The sequence below is a fragment of the Micromys minutus genome (assembly GCF_963924665.1).
Source record: "Micromys minutus genome assembly, chromosome: X".
Lineage (NCBI taxonomy): Eukaryota > Metazoa > Chordata > Mammalia > Rodentia > Muridae > Micromys > Micromys minutus.
Genome location: NC_137970.1, coordinates 453,057 through 479,512, shown reverse-complemented (window position 1 = coordinate 479,512; position 26,456 = coordinate 453,057). Strand labels below are relative to the sequence as shown.

At 36.4% G+C, this 26,456-nt stretch overlaps 2 protein-coding genes across 6 annotated transcripts in view; both read right to left on the bottom strand.

The window, feature by feature from the left end:
• DMD (dystrophin) overlaps nt 1–26,456 on the bottom strand; it is a 1,259,848-nt gene that overhangs the window by 814,379 nt on the left and 419,013 nt on the right. The gene's annotated exons all lie outside the window — the stretch shown is intronic.
• LOC308415386 (olfactory receptor 5M3-like) lies at nt 33–4,036 on the bottom strand (the record flags this gene model as incomplete). The annotated part of the gene is given in 3 exon segments (XM_080910404.1): nt 33–85; nt 3,172–3,760; nt 3,764–4,036. Coding segments are annotated over 3 exon segments (915 nt in total).

Sequence of the window (26,456 nt, the reverse complement as noted above, 5' to 3'; positions counted from 1 at the left end):
GTAGCTGGCCATTGTTCTAGATGTTCAAGGCATTATACCAACGCTTTAAGATCATTTAATGTAGTTGTCTGATCGTTGTAGAGATCTTCAAGCAGACAATCACTTTTGATAAAGAACCTAATTTGGCCCCACTGTTTAGCCAGTTATTTTGAGGGATCTTTGAGTCTCCAACTTCCAATTCCAGGATTGCAGATGCAACCACATCAGCATAAATTTTCAAATGTGCCAGAACCCATACTCAGGTCCCCAGGTTTTAGTGAGTCATCACCCAGGCCCCTCCTCTACTCCTTAATTTTTCTTCAGTGTATGCTCTATTGTGTCAATTCATCTATCCTTGGGCAACTCACTTGAAAGTTAGATTAAACAACACACTGCAAGGAAAAAAATTAATTGTACAATACACTGGAGTCTATTATTGAAGAAGTTCATGATCACAATAGTAGTAAAACCCAAACTCATCCTGCACATACAAAGATCTGTAAGATCTAAGTCCTTCATACAAAATGATGCATTACTTGCATATAATTATGTTCATTCCTTTCCATGCCTGTACTAGTTTAGTACAGATACAATTTAGTTTTTCTGTATGCTTGAGAATTTGGGACATGTATATATGATCATACCAATCTCACTAATTTTCCTCATTCAACTAGTCCCATTTTCCTTGAACATGTTCCCTTTTACCTTTATGTCTTTTTTCTTAAATAACCCAAATGGTCTTGTTTGTTTTCAGTTGTTGTGATAAATACCATGAACAAAGGAAATTTGCAGAGGAAAGGGTTCATTTCAGCTTTGTGGCATGTAGTTGATAATGAAGGGAAGACAGGGAAGAAACTCAAGCATGAACCTGGAGGCAGAAGCTGAAGCTAAGGCCATAGAAGAACGTGACTTACTTTTTCACTTTCCTTGGCTTGCTTAGCATGCTTTCTTACACAACACGGTACTATATGTCTGTGTTGTATATATAAGTCTCAACCAGGGCTGGAAACTACCCCCAGAGGCCTGGGTTCTTCTATATCAACTATTAATAAAAAATACCAATGAACACTCCCCCAGAAACAACTCACAGACTGTATGAAGTCCAAGAAATAAAGAAAACAAAACAAAACAAAACAAAACAAAAAAATCTTTATACAACAAGAAAACTTTGACTATGTCCATGTTACATTTTCTTTTACATGTACTTTATGCTCATTGTAACTATTAAGTTTTCAATGCATACTATCAAACCTTGAAAAATATCAAGTACTGACTAAAAAAATATTCATACAGTTTTATGTAAAAATTATTTTAAAATCTGAAAAAACAGTACTGACAAAAATGTATTGTATAATTTTATGCAAAAAATGCTTAAAATCTGTACATTTATCTTTGTTTTGTAAAATAAAGTTGTTAAAAAAAAAGAATACCAATGAAAATGCTTATAGGTAAACCTGATGGAGGAAGCTCCCTAAATAAGATCCCCTCTTCTCACATGACTCTAGTGTGTATCAGGTTGACAAAAAATTAGCGAGCTTTTAGTGCAGTTAGTGCTGCCCCTCTGGGTGTGAGCATGGAGCCTTTTAGTGATGCAAAGGAAAGTCACCCATAAGCACACCCTCACACGAGAATGATTTTTACTTCCCCAGCAGTTATTCACTACAATGGCAAAAGTTTTAGCCTTAGCTTGTTGAATCACAGATATGAGCTCACAGACACTGAGAACTAACATATCTGCAAATGTTCAATTTATATTTGCTACCTACGTAACACAAGATAGATAATTCTGAACCATTAATGCTGGTCAGCTGGAGCTAAGAAATTAATGGTGATTAAGAAGAGACCAGTATCACTGAGGTGAAATCTTCTGGGAAATGTTTTCTGAGAGTACAACGAGGCTGTGTTCCAGAAATAGCCAAGTTAGTACCTCGTACTGTGGCTGGACTTGGTAATGTGTAAGAGTCACCCAGGCCGTACTGGATTTGAAGGAATGAAGGGGTCCTGGAGAGCAGTCAAGGCTCGGCACTGTGAGAGGCCATGGAAGGCCATTGGTGAAGGTGCAGCCTCAGTGGCAATTAGTGCCCCAGGACTGACAGTAGTGTTTTGGAGATGCCAGTACCATGAGATGACCACCAAGAACAGCAGTGGCAGTGGAGAACAGACAGCTGGAGCCTAGAAGACAAACTGAGTGTGCTACAAAGGGCAGAGCTGGAGAAGTGACCCAAGCGCCTGGAGGAGCCCAGAAGCTCATGAATGTTTCTCAGGCATTGGATGGTTAGAGTTTGATTTTGCTTTTGATTGTGACTGTGCCCTGATATTTTTCCCTCTTGAAGGAAGAAGTGGAGCCCACAGTTAAGACATTGAATTGTAAAGAGTTTGATTTTTAAAAGAGACTTGATATTTTAAAGATATTGCAATTTTAATAGGTAAGAATTTGCAAAGACTGTGGGACTCTTAAGGTTATTTAGATCTTGGGATTAAACAAGAAAGTAGGGGTTGAGGATTAAAAAAAATTCTGAAATTAAATTAGCTGAAATTTTGTACTTGAGTATTGTTCATGATAGATATTTAGAAAGATCAAATTTTCCACATTATTATTCACATTTTTCTTTTCAGTAAACAATAGAGACATTGAAACAAAATCCAAAAAACACATTTTAAATCTTTTAATATTCTCTGAATTAACTTTAACAAAAGAGACCATCACTGGCTACCATGTTTGATACTATCTGCATACAGCCTATGAACCCAGAAATCTGGTGATAAACACAGGCTGTAGCAAACTAAATAACTAAAGCTGAGTGAAATGAAAAGAACGCAAAGTATTTTCCAGCATTTTGGGGGTAACATTGAGGAGAACAACACATCCACAAAGGACAAGTGACTTAGAAAAAAATACATAGGACTTTGAAGCTGCTGACTGATGCTGACCAAAATTATCATACCAATGTTGCCCAACAGAGTGACCACGTAAACAGCTAAGAACACCACACAAAAGAGATCCCTGAATTCCTGACGCCTTGTCAATCCAACAAGAAGAAATTCAGTTACATCTGTAAAATTTGGCATTATATATATTTGTTTTTTCTGCAAAGAAAAACATTTATAAACTTTTCTATCTGCATGTACATTTTATAAATAAGGAAATAATTAGAGGTTTAGCAGATCTCCTGGGCCAGATGTCTAACTGACTGTAGATCATAGGATTCAACATGGGGATCCCTGTGGTATAGAACACAGTCACTATCTTTCCTTCCTCCACTGACTCCTCGGTTGGACGTCTGAGATACATGAAGATAAGAGTGCCATAAAATATGCCAACAGCTGTGAGGTGAGACCCACAGGTGGAAAATGCCTTGCGCCTGCCTTCTGCTGAGCGCATTCTGAGGATGGCAATGAGAATGAACAGGTAGGAGACGATGACAACAATCAAGGAATATGTGAAGTTAATGCCTGCAAGAAAGAGCATTGTATATTCTTTCGCAAAAGTCCCGGCACAGGTCATTTTAATGAGGGGTGGATCTGCACAGTAGAAGTGGTTGATCTCAGTTTTCCCACAGAAGTACAAGCCATAAGTCCATAAGGTTGCAGCCAGACTAGTCAGAAACCCGTATATATAGGGGAAAGAAATAAGGCGAATGCAAACCACCCTGGACATTTTGCTGCCATAGAGCAGAGGCTTCCCAATTGCCATGTACCTGTCAAAGGCCATGACAGAAAGAATGAAGATTTCCACATGAACAAGGGCAATGAAGAAGAAGCACTGTACCAAGCAACCAGCCTAAGAAATTGTTTTTGTCTTTGACAGCAAGTTTTCCAGCATTTTAGGAGTGATGTTGGAAGAAAACCACACATCAACAAATGACAAATGGCTCAGGAAAAAGTACATTGGGCTGCTAAGCTGTGGACTGATCTTAATTAATATCATCATGCCAATGTTGCTCACCATGGTTATGATATAGACCATGAGAAAGATGACAAATAAGAGGACTTGCAGTTCCTTTCTGTTGGTTAAGCCCAAAAGGACAAATTCAGTCACGTCTGTAAAATTTAGCATTTTCCCACTTCTGATAATATTAATTATTAAAGTCTGTAAAACTAAAATTAAATGAATAAATTAGACCTACCACTCTAAAAAAAAAAAAACAATGTTGGAACAATGTCATTTAAACACAGATTTTAATGATGTATATTTCTGAAGTTAATTCTATGTGCTTATATTTTAAATTATATTTAAAAAATTTATTGGATATTCTCTGTGTTTACATTGCACATGTTATCTCCTCTCCCTACTCCCATCCCCCTCCCCTCAAGGTACTCCCTCTCCTAACCACCCTCTCCCACCTCAGGTCCTTGGCATTCTTCTACACTGGGAGCCTTCATTGGGCCAAAGGCATCTCCTATTGACGCCAGACAATGCTGTCCTTTACTACATATGCAGCTATTCTCTCCATGTGTACTCAAATTTTAATGTCTATATTAGCACTAAAATTGAATGTGTCACTCATATTTGTTCTGATGTAGAACAATTTATTACAATTAAACATAGCAGAGTCTCTTTCTCATCATAGTTGTGTCTGCATCCACAACTTGAACAGAGACCTCTTCTCAACCCTTACACACAGGTTAGAAGACCATAGAGTACACAGAAACCAAGGAACAACATATCCATCCAACAAAAACAAACGCAGAAATCAGTGCCTAAAGCTATGATAACCCTAAACCCAGATGCCTAGATGCTAGAGAAAAAACACAAGCAACAACAGAAGTTACCAACAGAACTCAATTATCCCACAATGGTAAGTCTTGAATATTCCAACACAGCTGAAGTACATGTAAAAGACCTTAAAACCAACTCTTAGCAAGATGATAGAAGAGAACATTTCACCCAAACACATTAGAATGCATGTTCTTCACAGCATTTCACAGAGCTTTCTCCAAAACTGGCCACATAGTCACAGGGCTCGTCTCCACAGATTAGACAAACCAAAAATTTTTTTCTTGCATATTATCAAATCACTATAAAGAAAAGCTATATTTCCACAAAAACAATAGGAAGGCCACAAATTTATGGAAACTTAACAATTCCCTACTAAGTGACTACTGAGTCAAGGCAGACATAAAGAAATTAAAGACATTCTAAAATTCAACTAAAATGAATATACATCATACTCAATCGTATAGAATAAAATGAAAGTGGCACTAAGTGCCTAAATTAAGAAACAAAAACAAGGGGCTGGAGAGATGGCTCAGTGGTTAGAGCACTGACTGATCTTCCAGAGGTCCTGAGTTCAATTCCCAGCAACTGCATGGTGGCTCACAACCATCTGTAATGGGATCTGATGCCCTCTTCTGGTATGTCTGAAGACAGCTACAGTGTACTCACATGCATTAAATGAATAAATCTTTAAAAAAAAAGAAACAAAAACAAAAACAAAGTGATCTCACATTAGCAATTTAACAGCACAACTGACAGCTCTAGATAAAACAAAGTAACTACACCTAGTAGGAGTGGACAGCAAGAAGTATCCAAACTGTGAAATGAAATAAATAAAACAGAAAGAGAAAAAATCAAAGAATCAGCAAACCCAAGAACTGGTTCTTTTGAGAAAATGAACAAGATAGACACACCCTTAGCCGAGCTAAAGGCCACAGAGAAAGTATCCAAATTAACAAAATCAGAAATAAGCTCATAATGTTGTTCTTCACCAACCAATAATCATACATGGAGAGACCCATGGCTCCCATTGCATATGTAGCAGAGGACTGCAGTGTCTGGCATCAATGGGAGAGGCCTTTGGTCCAGTGAAGGCTCATTTTCCCAGTGTAGGGGAATGCCAAGGTGCTGAGGTGGGAGAGGGTGGTTGGGCAAGGGGAGGGGAGGTAGGGATGGGAACAGGCGGGAAGAGGATAATATTAAAAATATAAATATAGAGAATATCGAATAACAGAAGAAATTGGCACATAAAAACGTCCTCTACCATGATCAAGTAAAATTATCTTTATTTGGAGATGATATGATACTATATATAAGTAACCGTAAAAATTTCACCAGAAAAATCTTAGAGCTGAAAAACACTTGCAAGAATGTGGCCTGATAGAAAAGAAACTAAAAAGATAATAAACAAACAAACAAACAAACAAACAAATAATCAGTAGCCTTTCTATATACAAAATGAGTTAAGGACTGAGAAAGAAATCAAGGAAACAACAACCTTTACAATAGACACAAATAATATATCTTGGTGTAACTTTAATCAAGCAAGTGAAAGACCTATATAATGAGAATTTTGAGTCTTGGAAGAAAGAAATTCACAGATGTTATTAGAAGATGGAAAAATACCCCATGGTCATGAATCAATAGGATCAACATAGTTAAAAACAGCCATCCAACCAAAATAAATGTACAGATTCAAAGAAAGCAGCCATCAACAAACTCCAATATAATTTTTTATAAACCATGAAAGGACAATACTGAACTTTATATGGAAAAACAAAATACCTAAAATATCAAAAACAACTATGAAGTTCCAGAGGTATCACTGTCCCTGATTTCAAGCTGTGCTATAGACATGTAGTAGGCAAACATTAGGTTAAGAAAGTGTCCAAATTGTAGCCCTCCATTAAGCTACTCTCCTTGGGGCTTGAGGAACCCCACAGAAGAGGAATAATTGTAGTTGCTAGAGAGGGAGAGGACACCAGGAGAACATGGCCCACAGAATCAACAAAGTTAGGCTCATAGGGGCTCACAGAGATTACAGGGGCAATACTGAAACATATATGGGTCTTGACTAGGTCCTGTGTATCTATGTTTTGGGTTTTAGCTTGTTTGGCTCTTTCATTTGCTCTTGGGACCTTTAACATCTACTGGGTTGCCTTGTTCAGTCTTGATATTAGGTATGTGCCTAGTTTCATTGCATCTGATTTTCTTTTCTGTTTTTAAGTTTTATTTTATTTTTTTTCAATTGGATATTTTATTTATTTATATTTCAAATGTTATTGTATCTTTTTATGTTTTGAGTGGTTAATATCCCTTAGCGGCCTGATCTCCTCTGAAGGAAAATGAGTTTAACTGAGGAGTAAAGAGAATAGAAACTGTGCCCTGGATATATTGGATAAGAGAAGAATTAATTAGGAAAAGAAAATATTCCATTTTTTTTAAAATAAAAAAATCAATATGCAATGCGTTTTCTATTTTTTAAATTCTCTCTCTTTTTAAAAAGACATTTATTTTATTTAGCTGAGCACACTGTAGCTGTCTTCAGACACACCAGAAGAGGGCATCAGATCCCATTACAGATGGTTGTGAGCCACCATGTGGTTGCTGGGAATTGAACTCAGGACTTCTGGAAGAGTAGTCAGTGCTCTTAACCACTGAGCCATCTCTCTCCAGCCTGCAACGAGTTTTCATATTGGTATGAAATCCATTTATTCTTAAAACTACTACAGAAATTTCAAAGACATATTTTAAGCAAGTCATATCAAGCATCCAATATCATTTAATGTCAGAAGACTTATGTGTGCTAATTCCATCTTCTGAATGTTAATCTCTTGCAACCATGCTCAATAATGGCTGCTCTTTGGATCTGTCCTTTAGAAATATTTTGTAGGGAATTGGATACACTATTGTTTTGTTTGACCTTCTTGGATTTTCTTTTTTTTTTTTTTAAATTGAAAAACTTTATTTTAAAAAACAAAGATAAATGTACAGATTTTAATCATTTTTGTATAAAAGTATATGAATACAATTTTGTCAGTACTTGATTTTTTTAAAGGTTTGATAGTGTGCATTAAGATCTTACTAGTTACAATGAGCATAAAGTACATGTAAAACAAGATGTAACCTTGAATTAGTCAAAGTTTTCTTGGTGTGTAAAGATTAAGCATAATCGTTTTTCATTTTCTTTTTTTTTTTTTTTTGGCCTTTGTTTTTTCTTGAACTTTATAGTCTGTGAGTTGTTTCTGGGGTGTTCAGAGCTTTCTGGGGTTAGTATCCAATTATCAGTGACTGCATATTATGTCTGTTCTTTTGTGACTGGGTTATCTCACTCAGGATGATATTCTCTGGATGCAACCATTTTCTTAAGAATTTCATAAAGTCGTTGTTTCTGGTGGCTGAGTAGTACTCCATTGTGTAAATATATCACATTTTCTGTATCCATTCTTCTGTTGAAGGACATCTGGGTTCTTTCCAGCTTCTGGCTATTATAAATAGAGCTGCTATGAACATTGAGGTACATGTATCTTTGTTGTATATTGGAGTGTCTCTGGGGTATATGCCCAGAAGTGGAATAGCTGGGTCTTCAGGTAGTACTATGTCCAATTTTCTGAGGAACTGCCAGACTGATTTCCAGAGTGGTTGTACCAATTTACAACCCCACCAACAGTGGAGAAGTGTTCCTCTTTCTCCTCATCCTTGCCTTCTTGGCTTTTCTAATAATTTTGGCACTTGGAGTGCCACTTGAAATTCTTAGTTATGACTGGGATGTGAAATAATATCTTTGTCAAAAATAGAATTAATGACTTTTTCATACATATATATGTGTGTAGATATATATATATGTATATATATATACATAATTTTAGATTTCTATGTGGATTAAACACTAGTAAATTGAATTAATAAAGAAACATAGGATAGACATAGAGATGACGTTCTTTCATCACAGCACCCAGGATTGCAAATAAGGCTTGTCTCTGTGATTTATAGGCCAGCCTGTCTACAGAACAAGTTCCTGGCCAACCAGGGCTACATAGTAAGACCCTATATCAAAGCAAAACAGATTTTTGTGAAACTAGAATATAAAGAGAGTTCGAATCAAATCTCTAGATGATAACCAGAGTACAACTTGCTTTCCAAAGTTCTCATCTATAGCAGCCACTTAAAGACTCTCATCCTCTCATCCCTTTGTTACAGAGATGGAGATTCTCCGTTCACCTTACCTACATATCTCTCCAAAGATGACTATATTTTCTTAGATGTATACTTTTAATGTTTAGTATTACTACTTTCAGTTTCTTCTGTTTTATTCTTGAAATCACTTAATATAAGTTCTTATCTTTATGTATCATCAGATGATCAAAGATAAACAACCTTTGATTTAGTTCAGAACTCTCTATTATTCTTTATAAAGCTTACATTTTTAATATAATCACAGTTCAATAGGAGAAGACTGAAAATCTTTTCAAGGCATTGTGTAAGATAGCTTGAAATTTCAAGGTTTGCCACTCATATATAAATACAAGTTGATAATATATTCTTAAATGCAACAAAATGCTAACAATTCCTATGACAAAACCAATAATTAGTTGTTGAAATGAAAATGTCCTTTTGTGAACTAGCATTATTAATCATTAAATTTTAATGAACCATGATAATAAACTAAATTATCTTTTGATGTCTTACATATAAAGGGATGTTAAAAGAAAATAAACCAGAAATTGAAATAAGCATTTGATAGTGCAATATGCATCTTATTACTTTGGAAATTTTTATCTATTAACATTCTGATTTTATCAAATTTGTGATGTATTTGCTTCTTACAGTTATTCAAATAACTCTTCATTTGTCCCTCATTCCTTTATTTCTGTAAGTAACCATGCATATTCATCCTTAATTTTGAGCATATATTCCCTTATTCAAAGAAGCCTGTTAAAGTTGGATGTTATTTCTGCTTATCCTTTACAGTGATCAAGTATGGAAACCTATGTTATTCAGTATCCTAAAAGAAACATGATGGTTTTACAATCACTAATGTATATGTCTCCTGATTTTTTTTAATTATTAGTATGTGGATGGATATGCGAGCTCGTGTGTTTGTGCATATGGAGGCCAGGGCACATCGTTCAGGTTGTCAGGCCTGGAAACCTAATGCTTAGCCACTGAAACCTCTTACAGGTCCCGTGTCTTCTTCTTCTTCTTTTTTTTTTTTTTAAAGATTTGTTTATTTTATGTATATGAGTACACTGTAGCTATCAGACACACCAGAAGAGGGCATCCAATCCCATTACAGATGGTTGTGACCACCATGTGGTTGCTGGGATTTGAACTCAGGACCTCTGGAAGAGCAGTCAGTGCTCTTAACCACTGAGCCATCTCTCCAGCCGCCGTGTCTTCTTTTTAAGATTTGGTTATTTTCATGGTTGCAAAGCCATTATTTTCTTTGTGGTTTGAAACTATTTTATTCCACTAGAATTATCAGCTTATTTGTGTTTCACGTAAAACATTTAAAAGTATTTTACTGAATCTCTGAGAGAACATTTAACTTTTTTTGCATAAAGAACAACTGCTTAAATAACTCAGATGTTTGCTTTCTACCTGATTTCAATGAAGTGTCATAATTAGTCATGAGACAATATATGTAAAGTAACAATTTAGAAGCTAATATAAAACAATAGAGAATAACAGGAGTTTAATTTTTATGCATCATTTCTTCAGGAAAATACACCACAAGGGGAAATAGCTTTGAAAAAGTTCAGTGAAGGTTGCCATTTAGTTAATTAACTTAACCATTTTCATTAGCAAACACAATATTGACTTTAGAATAATGTCTCCTTAATTTCTTTAAGGCAATGAATATGCATGAGACACCATCAAAGGTAAAGTAAAAATAAATACACTAGTAGAAAAGAAATAAAACTAGGACCTGGGACAACGAACAATATGAAAAGTTCACTCATAATCTTATATTTATTTACAGCATGTTGTTCTATACTTTTAAAATATGACCTTGACATTGGCACATTATTGTAGCTGTTTAGCACAGGATTTATAAGAATCTCAGTTTTATAAGAATGCATTTCTAAATTGATTGGAGGAGACTAAAACAATGCATAAATGCAGTGAACTGAATATAGTTTTCTGCTTCAATTGACAAGCTAGTCTTTTGAAAAATAGTCACTTTTTAAGACTCTTTTGGCATATTCACTTTACATCCCTTTATGTTAGAATAACTAAAATCAGCGGGTGGTATTGATTTTTGGAGGGAGAAATCTCATTAGTAAGACTGGAATAAAGTGAAGTCCATCATAACCAGTGATGCACACATATGTGATAAAATTGAAATAATATCATAAAAATCAAGGGTACATAGCAGATCACTTTACTGTGATATGCAATTGGGATTTTGTTGTCTCAAGGAGTTAGAAATATATAAAGCTTATCAAGTAATTTTAATGAATCTGAAATGTCCATTAACATTTCATAGAGTAAAGACATTTTCTGAACCAAAACATTCTTAAGCAGATCACGAAGCAGAACAAGGCCCACAGCAGCACATTTCACTAAGTCTGCAAGTCTCAACACCAAATTCTCATTTACACTGTTAAGATTTAGAAACAGATACCTAGATCACAGCAATAGTACATAGCTGCAGGTATACAGATCTCTCTCTCTCTCTCTCTCTCTCTCTCTCTCGATGTGTGTGTGTGTGTGTGTGTTTGTGTGTGTGTGTGTGTGTGTGTGTGCATGTGATACAATGTTCAATGACTTTTAGTAGCAATAAAATTTCATTCTCTGTTAACATTTTGTAACTCATTTCCACTGGGTTTCACACCAAATTTACTAAGTCTAAAACTAGAGTCAAGTGTAGCATAGTAAACAAAAGAAGTTAAGGGTAGATAGGCCTTGATTTAATGATCTGCTTTACCACTATCAAGCTATGTGATCTCTGTGGCATGGGATAATTTCCTGAAAGCGTTATGCTCTTATGGACTAGAACACATGACTTTCAGATGATTTTTGTAGCTCTTTCCATCTTGTGTCCTATTCATCCAAGAGTTATATTTTATTTTGCATTCTATTGAAACTGACACAAACCCTCTCAGCTTGCCTTTCACTTTCATGGAGGGTTTATTCAGGCCATTTACACCTAGGCTATTGGCAAAAAAGACTCTTAAACTGCTATTTAGTCATCCAGTCACTATTAGAATAGATCCGTCTTGGCATTGCCTCCTTCCTGATTCAAAGTTCTAAAACACAACTCAATTCCTGAAAGAGTCTTCCAGGGGAAAATTTTCAGAAAAGTTTTTTTTATGTAAATATAGGAATAAGGTCAAATAATCCATTTCCTTATAGAGATTCTAGTGCATTTTCTCTTGAGGAAATAGAATACACTTGTCAGAACCGAAGCTTTCCTTCAGAAAAGACTTGTTGGTGAGCTGGGGATGTTTAGACTAGTGGTAGACCACTTGCCTAATATGTGTGAGGTCCTTTACCCTAAAAACACGAGATGTGGAACATTAGATATCATTTAACTACCCCTAATGCATTTCTGATAGAAGCCGCTGGGTGTATTTTCATGGTACAGAGTTGTGTTTAATAATTACTAATGACAGCTATTGTTTTCAGCTAGAAGAGACAGGTTCAAGAATCTTTCACTTGGTAGTTAAAGATTTTAAGGCCTCTGTCCTAACATACCTTTCCAGTTTTGAACACTCACCTTTTTGATTTTGGAGCAATACTGCCAAAATATTTTATTTATAATCTTTCTCTATTGTCCCCTTTGTCTTTAGAGTTTAAAATCAGACTTCAGAGTGGAATGGTGACTATGTAAGACCTCCTTTACCACTGTGGTACGAATACATTTTTGCTTTGCTATATTATTGTTTTCTATGGTTTGCATACTGTTTTTATTGGTTATTTTATTTATTTACATTTCAAATGTTATCCCCCTTCCCAGTTTCCCCTCCACAAACTCCCGATCCCCTCCTTCTCCCTCGTACCTCTATAAGGGTGCTCCACCAACCTCCCACCCACTCCTGCTTCAGCGGCCTAGCCTTCCCTTATCCTGGGTCATCAAGCATTCACAGGACCAAAAGGCTCTTCTCGCAGTGATGCCAGCTAAAGCAGTCCTCTGCTACATATCCAGCTGGAGCCATAGGACCCCCTGTTCACTCTTTGGTTTGCAGTCTAGTCTCTGGGAGCTTTAGTGGTTCTGGTTGGCCAGCACTGTTGTTCTTCCTATGAGGTTGCAAACTCCTTTAGTCCTTTCTCTAACTTCTCCAGTGGGATGCCCGTGCTCCGTCCAATGGTTGTCTGTGAACATCCGCCTCTCTATTTGTCAGTCTCTGGCAGAGTCTCTCAGGAGACAGCTATACAGGGCTCCTGCTCCTGTCAGCAAGCACTTCAGCAATACTGTCTGGGTTTGGTGTCAGCAGATGGAATGGATCCCTGGCTGGGACAGTCTCTGGATGGCCTTTCCCTCAGTTTCTGCTCCTTTCTTTGTTTTATTTATTTATTTATTTATTTATTTATTTATTTATTTATTTTGGACTGGAGGAATTCTAAATTAAGACTTTGCTGTCAATAGGTCACTTCTCTCAACTGGGGTCTGTGCGCATCCACTAGATAAGGTCTCTACAAGTTCTATTTCCCATTTGTTGGGAATTTTGGCTAAATTCTTCCTTTCTTATTGGGACGTGGGAACCTCTTTGGTCCCTAGCATCTGAGATTTTCTAGTGGCTACCCCCAGTTCTCCTCCACCCCTGCTACAAACCTACTTTCAAATTCTTGACCCTCTCTGTACTTCTTCTTCTCCTTCCACTTCTAAACTGGACCCCCTTTTCCCTCCCTCTCCTTTCTCCTTGCCAGATCCTCTCTCCCTCTACTTCCCGGAAGTTATTCTCTTCCCCCTACTGAATAGTACCGTAGCATCCACACTTTGGTGTGACCATTTTCTTCTTGAGTTTCACATATAAATTGTGATACATATACACAGCGGAATACTACAAGCTATTAAAACCAATGATCTCATGAAACATGCAGGCAAATAGATGGAACTTCAAAATATCATCCTGAGTGAGGTAACCCAGTCGCAAAAATCACACATGGTATGTACTCACTGATAAGTGGATATTAGCCAAAAAGAAGCTCAGAATGCTGTAATATTTTTTATAATAATATGTCCTATAGAATCTTGTGTAAACCTACTTTTTTTTGCAATCTCATTTTTCCATGTGATTTTCTACCTGTAATTTAGTGGTCTATGTGGGTTCTCCATTATTCTTGTTTTATGCCTCTCTGAAATTTCTATTATTATTATACAATCCTTTATTATTATCTGGGTTGTAATAAATATGTGTTTTTATTAATGTGCAGTCTGATTAAAATGTTCTTCATTGTAGTAACAACAATATTTGCAAATATTTACCTAAATTTAAGCATTAACTTACCATTCCCTCGGTGTTTTTATAGTTAATTTATTTATCTACAAAATGGCAAATGAAAATTGTAAACACAAACTACATAACAGCATTTCAGGCTGAACCTGGAATTTTTCTCCTGAACAAAGGAAACAGTGCCCATTTTAATGACTATTATGAGGCTCAAATGAGAGGATATAAAAAAATATTGTGTTCAATACATAGTGTTTTGTAAACTGTGAAGTTAAAAAAATGTTTAGAAGATGATTATGCAGCCATTACTCCCAATATTTGAATAAAAAGTTAAGGAGACAGATGGCAATATATTGGCACACAAATTTGCTGACTAGGTGATTAAAAGTATTTAACATTTACACTTTGTAACTAGTAACTTCACTGCTGATGATATTCTGACAATTAAACCATGATAATTCAACAATATTTTGTTGGGTGTCTTGTATTATAAATATGTAAGGAATTCCAAAATGATAACCTTCATTCTTTCTTTCCTTCTTCACTTTTTTCAATAATGTATAGAGTAGACTCATAGGGATATTTTTCTATTTTTGATTCATTAGTTGATTAAATAATGCAGAAATTTACGATAAAATTATACATCTCTCTCTTTATCACATATGTGTGCATCACTGGTTATGATGGACTTCACTTTATTCCAGTCTTACTAATGAGAGAGAGAGAGATAATTTATAATTCATTTGGGTTCTATTATATATGGTAGCTTTAATCTAATTTCTTCTCCATAGGGGGGAAAACAACCCTGTTACTTTCTTCAATAGGATAATGCAAAAATTTAAGTAGAATAGTTTCAACTAATAGAAACATAATGTGAGCCACAATGCAATTTTTCAATTGCTGAAAGCATATATAAAAGTAATACTGTATGAATATAACAGGTTATATTTAGAAATATATAAGCACATGCATATATGCAATAACAACTAGTGAAAAAAGAGGCCATCAATTTGGGGGAAACTGAAAAGGACATATGGGAGGGAGAAAAGGAGAAGAAGAAACATAATTAAATTACAATCTTAAAAATAACTAAAAAGAAAACATAGGTACTATAAGTAAAAAGAATTTTAATAATGGTTTCATTTAATTACTATCATGCTAAGACTTGTTCACTGGCCTCCTTTCAATATATCCATGCTGGGGTTGGAATCCATGGTCTCAGGCATTGCTAAGAAATACTGCTAGTACTAAGATGTATTTCTCAGAGCTGTAAAACATCTCCTTTTGCATTGAGCACATTTCATACCCTAATATAATAGGACATGGATACTCTATTAGACATCATTCATTAACAAAGGAATCTTGAACAGTTTGCCCACATTTTTACTAAAAATATGAGTAAACTTTGGATATATACAATTGTTCTTACCCATCTTTTCCTTCTCAAAAAAAAAAAAGCTTCATAAAGTTATGTTAAATATATCGAAGCCATCCTTTGAAAAGTTAAATGTGAGAATCAGTGTCAAATATGGCCGCATGTTCTTCCTCACTGAAGTGATAACCTCATTATTAAAAAATATATATATGAAAAATTTCTTGTGAATACTCAACTCATATGTGAATATAAATCTCTCTGGAAGAAAATGTCTATTTAAAATTATATGTAAAAATTATAACTCTATCTTTGTTATAATTTGACATTTCTGTGTAATAAAATTTAATTTACAGGGCAGAGCTCTTTATGAATACAGTAATAATTTTAGCTGCTATCATCTATTTTGAGTTCTTAATATAAATGAAAGCTGGAAAATTACTTTAAAGATGTCCTTAAGTTTCATTAGGAAGCAATTGCCATAACAGACATGACAAAAAGCTGAAATTTCAAGGGCATTTATTTTATTAAAAGGAAAACACTGTGTACTAAATTCTGAGAGTTGGAGTTAGTAGCAGACATTTTGTATGAAAAATATGTAAGTTTGAGTGACTCATATTTTTAAGCTCCTGTACTTTTAGCACATACAATCTCCTCCTTGGGAAATCTGACAAAATCCTCTGCAAATCATTTTTGGAATAATGCTTTTGAAAACCTATTTTTCTCATAGTCCACACATTTTTTGAAATGTATAATCATAAATTCAATCTCATAAAGTAATTTTAATTCCTATCAATGGTTTTAATAACCATTTAAATAATTCTAAATATAGTCCTCTATACTAATAAAAATATAAGCTTGAAGACTCCTACAAAATGATCTACATGCTAATAGGGCAACAATATGAAGAAAGAATTTATGTTGTGTGCAGATATTAACAAAGAATTGAGTTACTGTGCTTACTCTGACTTCTGTCTTTGCACATTCTCCTTATAATCCCGAACTTATAACTTAATTTCGGTAAGTACAATATGACAACAATATCCAGGACTCACAAGTTGATTCCAATAAATACAACATGTCAACAATAATGGTAAGTTACTTGTATATTTAGAATACCTAGTCCTGTAAATTTTGTCTTCCTAGCCATTACTATCCCTAGCTAAGATGAGGCAGACTGTTAGGTCAGAAGGACATGTATGTATGTATGTATGTATGTATGTATCTATGTATGTAAAACAAAACTGAAGACTTCAATTTATCATCTACATTGAAACTCATCATTGAAACTCATCCAACAGCTTCATGAGATGAGAAACAGTTCAAGGGTCAGCTAAACATTATTAATTCTGACTAATAAGTAGAGCACAGCCCTTCAAAGAGGGCCTGATGTGAGAATTCCAAACTACAACTCTCAATTTTCTTGAGAGAAACACACACGCACACACACACACACACACACACACACACACACACACAAACACACTCACATCTAAAGATCAAAACAGGATAAAATTCCTGGAACTCAGGTTATGAATGGTTTTGTACTGCCTCATAGATGGTGGGAATCAAATATGGGTCCACTGGACAGGCACTCAGGGCTTTTATCCACTGAAATATCTTTCCTGTGTATGTGTGTGTCTGTGTGTGTGATATGCATTACATGTCTATATATGTATATATAATCTTAGAATATTTTAATAATAAAGTGTGGTAATATCAATAAAATGATGTTGATGGTATAGTCTTTAACACAGAAGAACTACGATATGCAAAGAGCTACATGTGAATCAATTATTGGAAAATGATTCTGTTCTTGAAATTTTCAATGTCTGAAGAAACAGAACAAGTATATGTTCAGATAAAGTTACAAAGCAGTCTCTGATTATGACTCATTTCTATAAACATTCTTAAAATATAAATAAAGCATAATAAAGATTATTTGCTCTTCTGCTTGTATTACTCTCTTGCACGTTAAGAAATCAATTTATTTTTATGGTACTGTTATTTTGAATCGAATTTTAAGTCTCTATGACTGTACACAGACATTAATTACAAAATCTGGCAAGCCTGCTTTTAATAAGATGATGTTTTAAAATTACATAAGAGATCTCGTGGGTTCAGGTTAGTTGAGACTGCTGGTTATCTTACAGGGTCACCCTCCTCCTCAGGTTCCTCCAGCTTGTCCCTAATTCAACCACAGGGGTCACCAGCTTCTGTTTATTGGTTGGGTGCAAATATCTGTATCTGCCTCTTTCAGCTGCTTTTCGGGTCTTTTGGGGGCAGTGATAGAGACCTTTCTGTGTGAGCTCCATAGCCTAGATAAAGGTGTCAGATCTTCGGTCCTCCCTTGAGCTGGAGCCCCCTTTGGGCCTGTCGGTACTGGACCACCAACCAGGCAGCACACACCAACTGATATGAGGCCCCAACACATATACAGCAGAGGACTGCTGGGTCGGGGTTCACTCAAGAGATGCACCTAACCCTCAGAGACTGGAGGCCCCAGGTAGATTAGAGGTCTGACAGGGTGGGTGGGGTGGACACATCCACATGGAGACAGGGGCCCAGGAAGGAGGAGGGGAATAAATCTGGAGTGTAAAAATAAAAAGATTTTTAAAAACCTCTCAAAATAAAATCACATGAGAATTTAATTTTTAAAATTATAACTATTTTGTTTCACTCTTGCTCCTGAGTAAAAATGGAGGTAAAGGACCAACTTCTAGAGGTGCATTCTCCCTACCATGTACATATCAGGAATTACTCAAGTTAGTAGCTTTAATAGGCAGATACCTTTAATATTGAACAATCTTGGAAGTCTAAGAATCATTCCTCGAGGTAAGAGAAAAGACTTCTTTCTCATCCTTTCTCTAAATTATGGATCATAAATTATGTGCATAATTGATTTAAGCTGCTTATTAAAATATATAATAAAGGCAAGCTATATGTAAAGTTGTAAATGGGGAATTACCTACCTTGTTAATGTTAACAGGTAACTTGGTAGTAAAAATGCAGAGGGTAATTTCATGAAAAAAAAAAATAGCAATTAGAGAGACAGTGAGAGTAAAGTGGAGAAAACAGTAAAAGAAACATGTTTTGATAGGATGAGGTAGGTATTGTGGAAGAGGTAAAGAATAAATTACAATACAGAAATTGAGGTAAAATGAACTGTCATATGGCATGGATAAATACATTTTGAAATAGACTTCTGAAAACTGCTGAGGATTGGAAATTTAGGAGGGGTAAATAATAGTTCTATATACTTTGCATTTTTAACATTTATAGTGCAATGAAAATTGTAAAAATAAGTTTTAAAAAGATTCCTAAGATCTTAACTTTTTAAAAGTAAATTAATTTTTTAGAGTCTAAACTCAATTTTATAAAATGTCAATAGAATCCTACACAGGGTATTATACATGATCCTCTAAGAAACTTATGTAGTGTTATTTTCCTTATTCACTTTTCTATCACATTCTGAAATTATATTCTTCCATCTAAGATTGGTGCTGATAAATACTCTCTATCTGAAAGATATTGAAATGGAATAGGATTCTCTACTATTGTTAAGGAAAACATAACTGTGACTTTTGTGCTTTTGCCTTTAAAAGAGAGTGAATGCCCTAAAATTATTCTGACAGAAAAATATTGATTGAATAAACACCTCATTCAAATTCAGTAAAATTTTACCACGAAATTTCAAGAGCACTACTTGTCTAATGATGATTGTCTAATCTATGCACACAAGACTCATTTTTATCAATTATCTCTGCAGCTTCTTTGTCTAGGAAACCTGATTTCTTTCTTGCTGCCTTCTGCTCTTCCTGTATGTTCACATGCAATTTTGCTTATAATTTCAGTGTCAAGCTCTTATCTTATAAACTAGGCTATTTATTTTGAATTATATTTTCATCCAGGGTATGGCAATATTTTATTTAGAAAGTCAGAATTCACGGGATTATAAACAAAATAAGGTTAGGGAAAAATAAGTCAATATTCTTTCATCCTAACATGATATAAAATTGAAAAGCAATAATATGGAATTCTGCTTAAACCTATATCATCACCACCATATAAGAGCTTGTGTAAAGAAGGAAACTATCTTGATTCATGTCTTAAGAGAGCAAGAATTTGAACTCAAACAGTTTTGATATATATGGGCTCAGGAAATATCATTAAAGTGTGGAGAAGTGAAATATGGACGATAACCAATAAAAGTGATTTTATCTAGGTGCTAAAGCGTGGCTTCATTGGTCAAGGGATCTTGCTGCCTTTGGAGTAGACATAGGCACAGTTTGCAGCCCTCACATTCAGGTTAACAACATTCTGTAGCTCAGCATGCTCTGGCCTTCACATACCGGTAAATATGTGGTACACAGACATATATGTACTTAACACATGCATAACTTAAATATTTTACATTGTTTACTGAATTGTCACTGTGTACAAGTGACTATTGCTTGGAAAATGTGAGAAATAAAGCAAACTGAAAATATTAATCAAACCTGGGGAATAAGAAGGCTAGGTTACAAATCAAATGCTGTTATTGGTTGGATATATGGTGAGGAGTCCTGCCTCTATTCTGCCACAGCTGGTGTCAGGCTGTGGGAAGCCTCCAGGACACCACTCCAGGGGTCTGGAAGCACAGCCATTATCCTCAGTGAGTGCATACCATGAGTGTTATTTACAGCTCCCCAAAACAGGTCTAGATGAAAAGAAACAGTCCATGATCCTATGGCATCTATTGTCATTGAGGAAAGCGGATGAATAAAACCATACCTTGGTTTCCCAGGGTAGGCCTGGGATGAAATATCTTTTTGCAGAAAGTGTCTTGGGAAAGAAGCCTAATTGGCTAAGCTTCCAGGCCTTTAGGTTCCTTATTATAATGAAGATGTGTCTTAAGTCTATTTGACCTGTGGTCATGTCCTCAGCTGTGAAGGAGGGGATTGGGGGACTTGCCAGAAATCTATAAATGGTTGTGGCTAAAGAAGGCAGCCTGGTTCCCCAAGAATTTTAGGGAGGCACTGACAATCCCTCAGGGTCCCCAGAAATTCAACCCCTCTCAAGTGGGGACCAGGGTGCCTTTCATAGCCCAGGGTCCCACAGTTATCAAGGAGCAACATTCTCCCCACCACCCCTTGCATTTCTGCTGTGCTCCCAGAATAAGAAGAGAAATCGATACTTGAACAGAAGCAAGCACTGCTAGTTGGAATTAAAACACTATATACAAACTCGTAAAGTGCTGGGGATATAGAGACTCGACACCAATGTCACACTACTTGCTACAGCATTTATTTGGTTACATGATGTCAACAACATACCAACATTTTAAATACAAAATGTGATAATTTACTGTTAAGCTTGACTGACTAAAGTTCAGGCCCAGACTGTGTTTTGTGCATGAGTAGGTTTATGTTTCCCATTTTTTCTGTATTCTGTCTATCAATTATCTTTATATTACTCTCATTTTTCATTGGGATAATATTCACCTTGTGAACTTCACTGTTTTTCAATCACAGAGTTACTTTCTATACAGGCTGGTTTGGTGTGTCAACTTGACACAAGCTGGAGTTATCACAGAGAAAGGAGCCTCAGTTGGGGAAATGCCTCCATGAGACCCAGCTGTAAGGCATTTTCTCAACTAGTGATCAAGGGGGGAGGGCCCAGCCCATTGTGGGTGGAGCCATCCCTGACCCAGCCCATTGTGGGTGGAGCCATCCCTGGCCCAGCCCATTGTGGGTGGTGCCATCCCTGGCCCAGCCCATTGTGGGTGGAGCCATCCCTGGCCCAGCCCATTGTGGGTGGAGCCATCCCTGGCCCAGCCCATTGTGGGTGGAGCCATCCCTGGCCCAGCCCATTGTGGGTGGTGCCATCCCTGGGCTGGTAGACCTGGGTTCTATAAGAAAGAAAGCTGAGCAAGTCAGGGAAAGCAAGCCAGTAAGTAACATCCCTCCATGGCCTCTGCATCAGCTCCTGCTTCCTGACCTGCTTGAGTCCAGTCCTGACTTCCTCTGGTGATGAACAGGGATATGGAAGAATTGTAAGTTGAATAAACTCTTTCTTTCTTAACTAGCTTCTTTGTCATGGTGTTTTCAGCAAGAACAGAAACCCTGACTAAAATACTTTCCATTTAGGTTTTATGTTCTTAGTGAATATGTCACTGAACTCAGGCTAATGAGATTCTGAGGACTCTTTCCAATATGTGTTGGGAAAGAAAGCATATAAGGCGATAGCTCTTCAAAAGTAAGTTTTCTAATGTGGGTTTTAAAATTGTTTCAGAAAATTTTTGCACTGTAAGAGACATAATGAAAATGACAGACTGAAATGGCAAAGTAGAAACTGGTCCAGCCTCGATTTTTGCCCAGAGCTGCAGGCAGATCAGGTACACTGCCATTAGGATTCTCAGCCTGCATGCAGAGAACTGGTCTCCCAGGGGAGACACAAGAGCTCTCCCTACTGAGCCAGCTGGTGAACACACTCTCTCTCCACTGACTGATGAAAGCCCTTCAGGAACTCTCAGGATGCAGGTATCACGCTACTGCTAGGGTCTGTGCCCTTCAGGCCTCCATCTGCACCCAGAGCAGAAACTCCACGGCGAGTCACCATCCTTGACCTCAAGCTGAGTTACAGATCAATTGTGTTAAAACTTCATGGTACTGATTTAGACACAGGCGGATAGGTCAATGGAATAGAATTGAAGACCCAGAAATGAACCCAGACCCCTAAGGTCACTTAATTTTTGACAAAGGAGCTGTAAACATTCAAGGGAAAAGGACAGATTCTTCAAAAAATGGTGCTGGTTCAACTGGCACTCAGCATGCAGAAGAATGCAAATGAACCTTTTCTTATCTAACTGTACAAAGCTCAAGTCCAAGTGGATCAAAGTCCTCCACATAAAACCAGATACACTGAAACTAACAGAACAAAAAGTGGGGAAGCGCTTAGAACACATAGGCACAGGGGAAATTTTTTTGAACTGAACAGCAATGACTTATGCTCTAAGATCAAAAATGGACAAATGGGATTTAGTGAAATTGCAATGCTTCTGTAAGGGAAAGGACACTGTCAAAAAGGCAAAACTGTAACCAACAGATTGGGAAAAGATCTTTACCAATCCTACATCTGCTAGAGGGCTTGTATTCAATATATACAAAAAAAAAAAAAAAAAAAAAAAAAAAACCTCAAGAAGTTAGACTCTAGAGAATCAAATAACTCCATTTAAAATGGGGTACAGATCTAAACAAAGAATTCCCGACTAATGAATATCAAATAGCTGAGAAGCACCTAAAGAAATGCTCAACATCCTTAGCCATCAGGAAAATGTAAATCAAAACAACCCTGAGATTCTACCTCACAAGGAAAGGAAATTAAATTCAAGGTCTAAAAAAAGAGAAAAAAAAAAAAATCTCAAGTAAGTTGGGGCAAAAAAGGTTAGTTTGTGAGCTTAATAGCCTAGGACTGAGAATTTTGTAAAACAAGTCCAGGCACGCCCAGCTAAGCCCATTGTTAAAACATTCCTGTCCTGGCGGTCTTTTACAACTGAGTCCTCAGTCAAATGAGCCCCTATTCAAATGTAAATTGGATGTTAACCACACTTAACCCGACTTAGATAAGCATTGGCCCCACCAGTCTCCTGACTTCCAAACTGCACCTAGGCTATGGGTGTTGGGTAAACTTTGTAAACTTTGAACTTCCCAGCCCCCAACCCTCTCTCCCAACTCCCGCCCTATAATATCCCCCAGTTTTCGAGCCTCGTGGCCGATACCTCTTTGTCCTGCATGAGATACCAGGAGCTCTGTCATTAAACTACCTCATGCTTTTGCAACAAGAAGGTCTCTCGTGTTTCACTGGGTAACACGTGTCCTGAGACCCGTGTGGGTCCCCGAAAGGGGGTCCTACAACACCAGTTAGAAGGGCAAGACCAAGCAATTAGGTGACAGTAGATGCTTATTAGGATGTGGAGAAAGGGGAATACTCCTCCACTGTTTGGGGGGGATTGTAAGCTGGTACAAACACTTTGACATTCAGTCTGGAGTGTCCTCAGAAAATTGGGCATAGAACTACCTGAGGCCCCTGCTATAACACTCCTGGGCATATACCCAAAAGAAGCTCCAATATCTAAAAAGGACAAATGTTCGCCCATGTTCATAGCAGATCTATTTATAATATCCTAAAGCTGGAAAGAACCCAGATGTCCTTTAGCAGAGGAATGCATACAGAAATTGTGTTACATTTACACAATGGAGTAAATTCAGCTATTAAAAACAACAGCTTCATGAAATTCCTAAGCAAATGGATGGAACTTGAAGCTATCATATAGAGTGATGTATACCAGTCACAAAAGGACACTCATGGTATGTACTCACTGGTAAGTGGATACTAGTCAAAAACTTCAGAGTACCCAAGAAACAATTCACAGAATTTAAGTAGCTCAAAGAGAAGGAAGGCCAGAATGTGGATGTTTCAGTCCTCCTTAGAAGGGAGAACAGAACCCTCAAGGGTAGAAATAATGGGACAAATAGAGGAGCAGGGATTGGAGAAAAGATTATCCAAAGACTGCTTCACCTGGGGATCCAGCCCATACACAGCAACTAAACACATGCACTATTGCTGATGCTAAGAAGTGTTTACTGTCAGGAACCTGATATGGATGCCTCCTCAGAGGCTCTTCCAGAGTCATATAGATACAGAGGAGGATGCTTGCTGCTAACCATCAGACTGAACACGGGAACCCCAATGAAGGAGCTAGAGAGAGGACTGAAGGAGCTGGAAGTGTTGGAAACCCCATGGGAAGAACAAAATTATCAACTAACTAAACCCACTACAGCTCCCAGGGACTAAAACACCAATCAGTGAGTTGTTATATAGAGACCCATGGCCCCAGTTGCATATGTAGCAGAGGACAGCATTTTCTGGAATCAATGAGATGAGAGGACTTCAGCCCAGAGTAGGCTTGTTTTCCACTGTAGGGGAATGCTGACTTAAGAGAGGTAATTGTAAATACAGAGAATATTCAATAATAATAAAATAAAATGGCAAAGTAGAATTCTTTCCATTATGCCCCCACAATAAAAATAAAAGTAATTAAAACAGAGTTTTTATAATTCTCATATTTAAAAAATTTTTTTAACTTTTTTTAAAAATCAGAAGTGTGTGTGTATGTGTGAGTGTGTATGTGTGTGTGTGTATGTGTGTGTGTGTGTGTGTGTGTGTGTGTGTGTGTGTAGAAAGTTAGGCTACTTTCAAATAGTCCACTTCATCTTATTTAAGCCGCAGAGTCTCTTGGCTAATATTAAAAAAAATAGCTCCTTGGGTTTTTTGTTTGTTTGTTTTTGTTGTTCAATACCTATCTGCAACATTTTAATGTTATAATACAAATTTACATGAATCAGTACAAATTCAACTCTTTTAGGAAGGAAATGATTTTTATATTGCAATTTTGGATTTAGAGCTTTGAAAATGCAAAGTATTGGAGAGGAAGGTGAAGAGTGAAAAGGTTACCTGCTGTGCCCGCATTGGCAAACAGAATCAAAGAACACAGATGGTGGCATTTGCCTGGGCATTTAATCCAGGGGTGTCTACTCAAAGCTTCACAAATTACAATGGAATTTCTATCTATTCCAAAAGATATGTGTGTAAGTTTTGTGTGGTATCACCAATATTACTACATTAATTATTACACCATTTTCAATCAAAGGTTACTATTAAATCATACTGTAGTATATGTCTTATTCTTCTGTTTTGGATTAGAAAGAAATGAAATTTTCTCTTAAAAATATTTGTTGTAGTTGTTTCTTATTTTCCTTTAAACAATTAAGTGCACTTAGATTACTTTCCAATACACAGTAAGCAAGCAATAAATGTTTTAAGCAGTGCTTAAAACAACTAAGAATATTTAGTTCTCCTAGGGAGTGATTCTCCCAAATAGAATTGAATTAAAAGTTCCCCTGTGCTTTATGGTACAGGTATAATATAGATGTCTAAGGAAATAAAACAATGGGATGGTGGTGACATAAATTAAACACTTGTCAAGCATGAAATATAAAGCAATGATTGATTATTAAAAGACAAGTATGGCTATGGGGTTGAATGTAACAAAGGACCGAATGAATCTTGCTTGGAGGTACAAAGCAAGTTTTATTGAAAATTTGAGGTGAATATGGAGAACTGTAGCATGAGACGAAAGAGCTAGAGGGATATTCATAGTAAGGAGATGGGAAGCAGGGAAATACATAGAACAAATGGGGGGAAATGAGTGGAATCCTATGGATAGGAGCCCAGAGGTTTATTTAGAAAACCTGGAAATGCCTGAATTCATAGAGATATACCATGAAACTGATGTCCTAGATGATAGAATTCATAGCATTTCCCAGATAGCATATTCCAGGATAATCATCTGAGTTCTGACAAATGCTGTGTTTATGCTTTTATGACAGAAATAACATAGAAATAATACATCAGAATCAGAATAAGGTAGAAGCTTGTACAATTTTTCAAAGTCTTGTTTGTCTGTCTTATGATTAATATAAGGACCCTGAGTCTTATGAAGCATAATTCAATGACAATATCAAGTGTTAAGGCCACAAGTTTAAAGAACAAGAAATCCCTAACCTGTTGCTTTAAGATTTTGACATACACTACCAAAGCATTTTGTTTTATTTTATTTAAAACTCTGTATGAATATCAAAATATTAATAATAATGAGTACTTATGATTTATGTGAAGAACACAAACCTAAATTTCTTAAATATTTTTATATCTCAATTATTCTATTATCATGGTGACATTTTCTACCTATTTCTCAGTGAATAAAACTAGAGGAGACTTTTATTTGGAAGCTGTTGATTAAACATGCATCCCAGATGAATGCTTTTAAGATGCTTATCTGTACTCTGGCTAGACCATCTATCTGTCTGTCTGCCTGTCTGTGTGTCTGTCTTTTTTGGCTGGTCAAACAGAGAAAGTATGATGTAAGAATCCTGGCAAGTATTTGGAC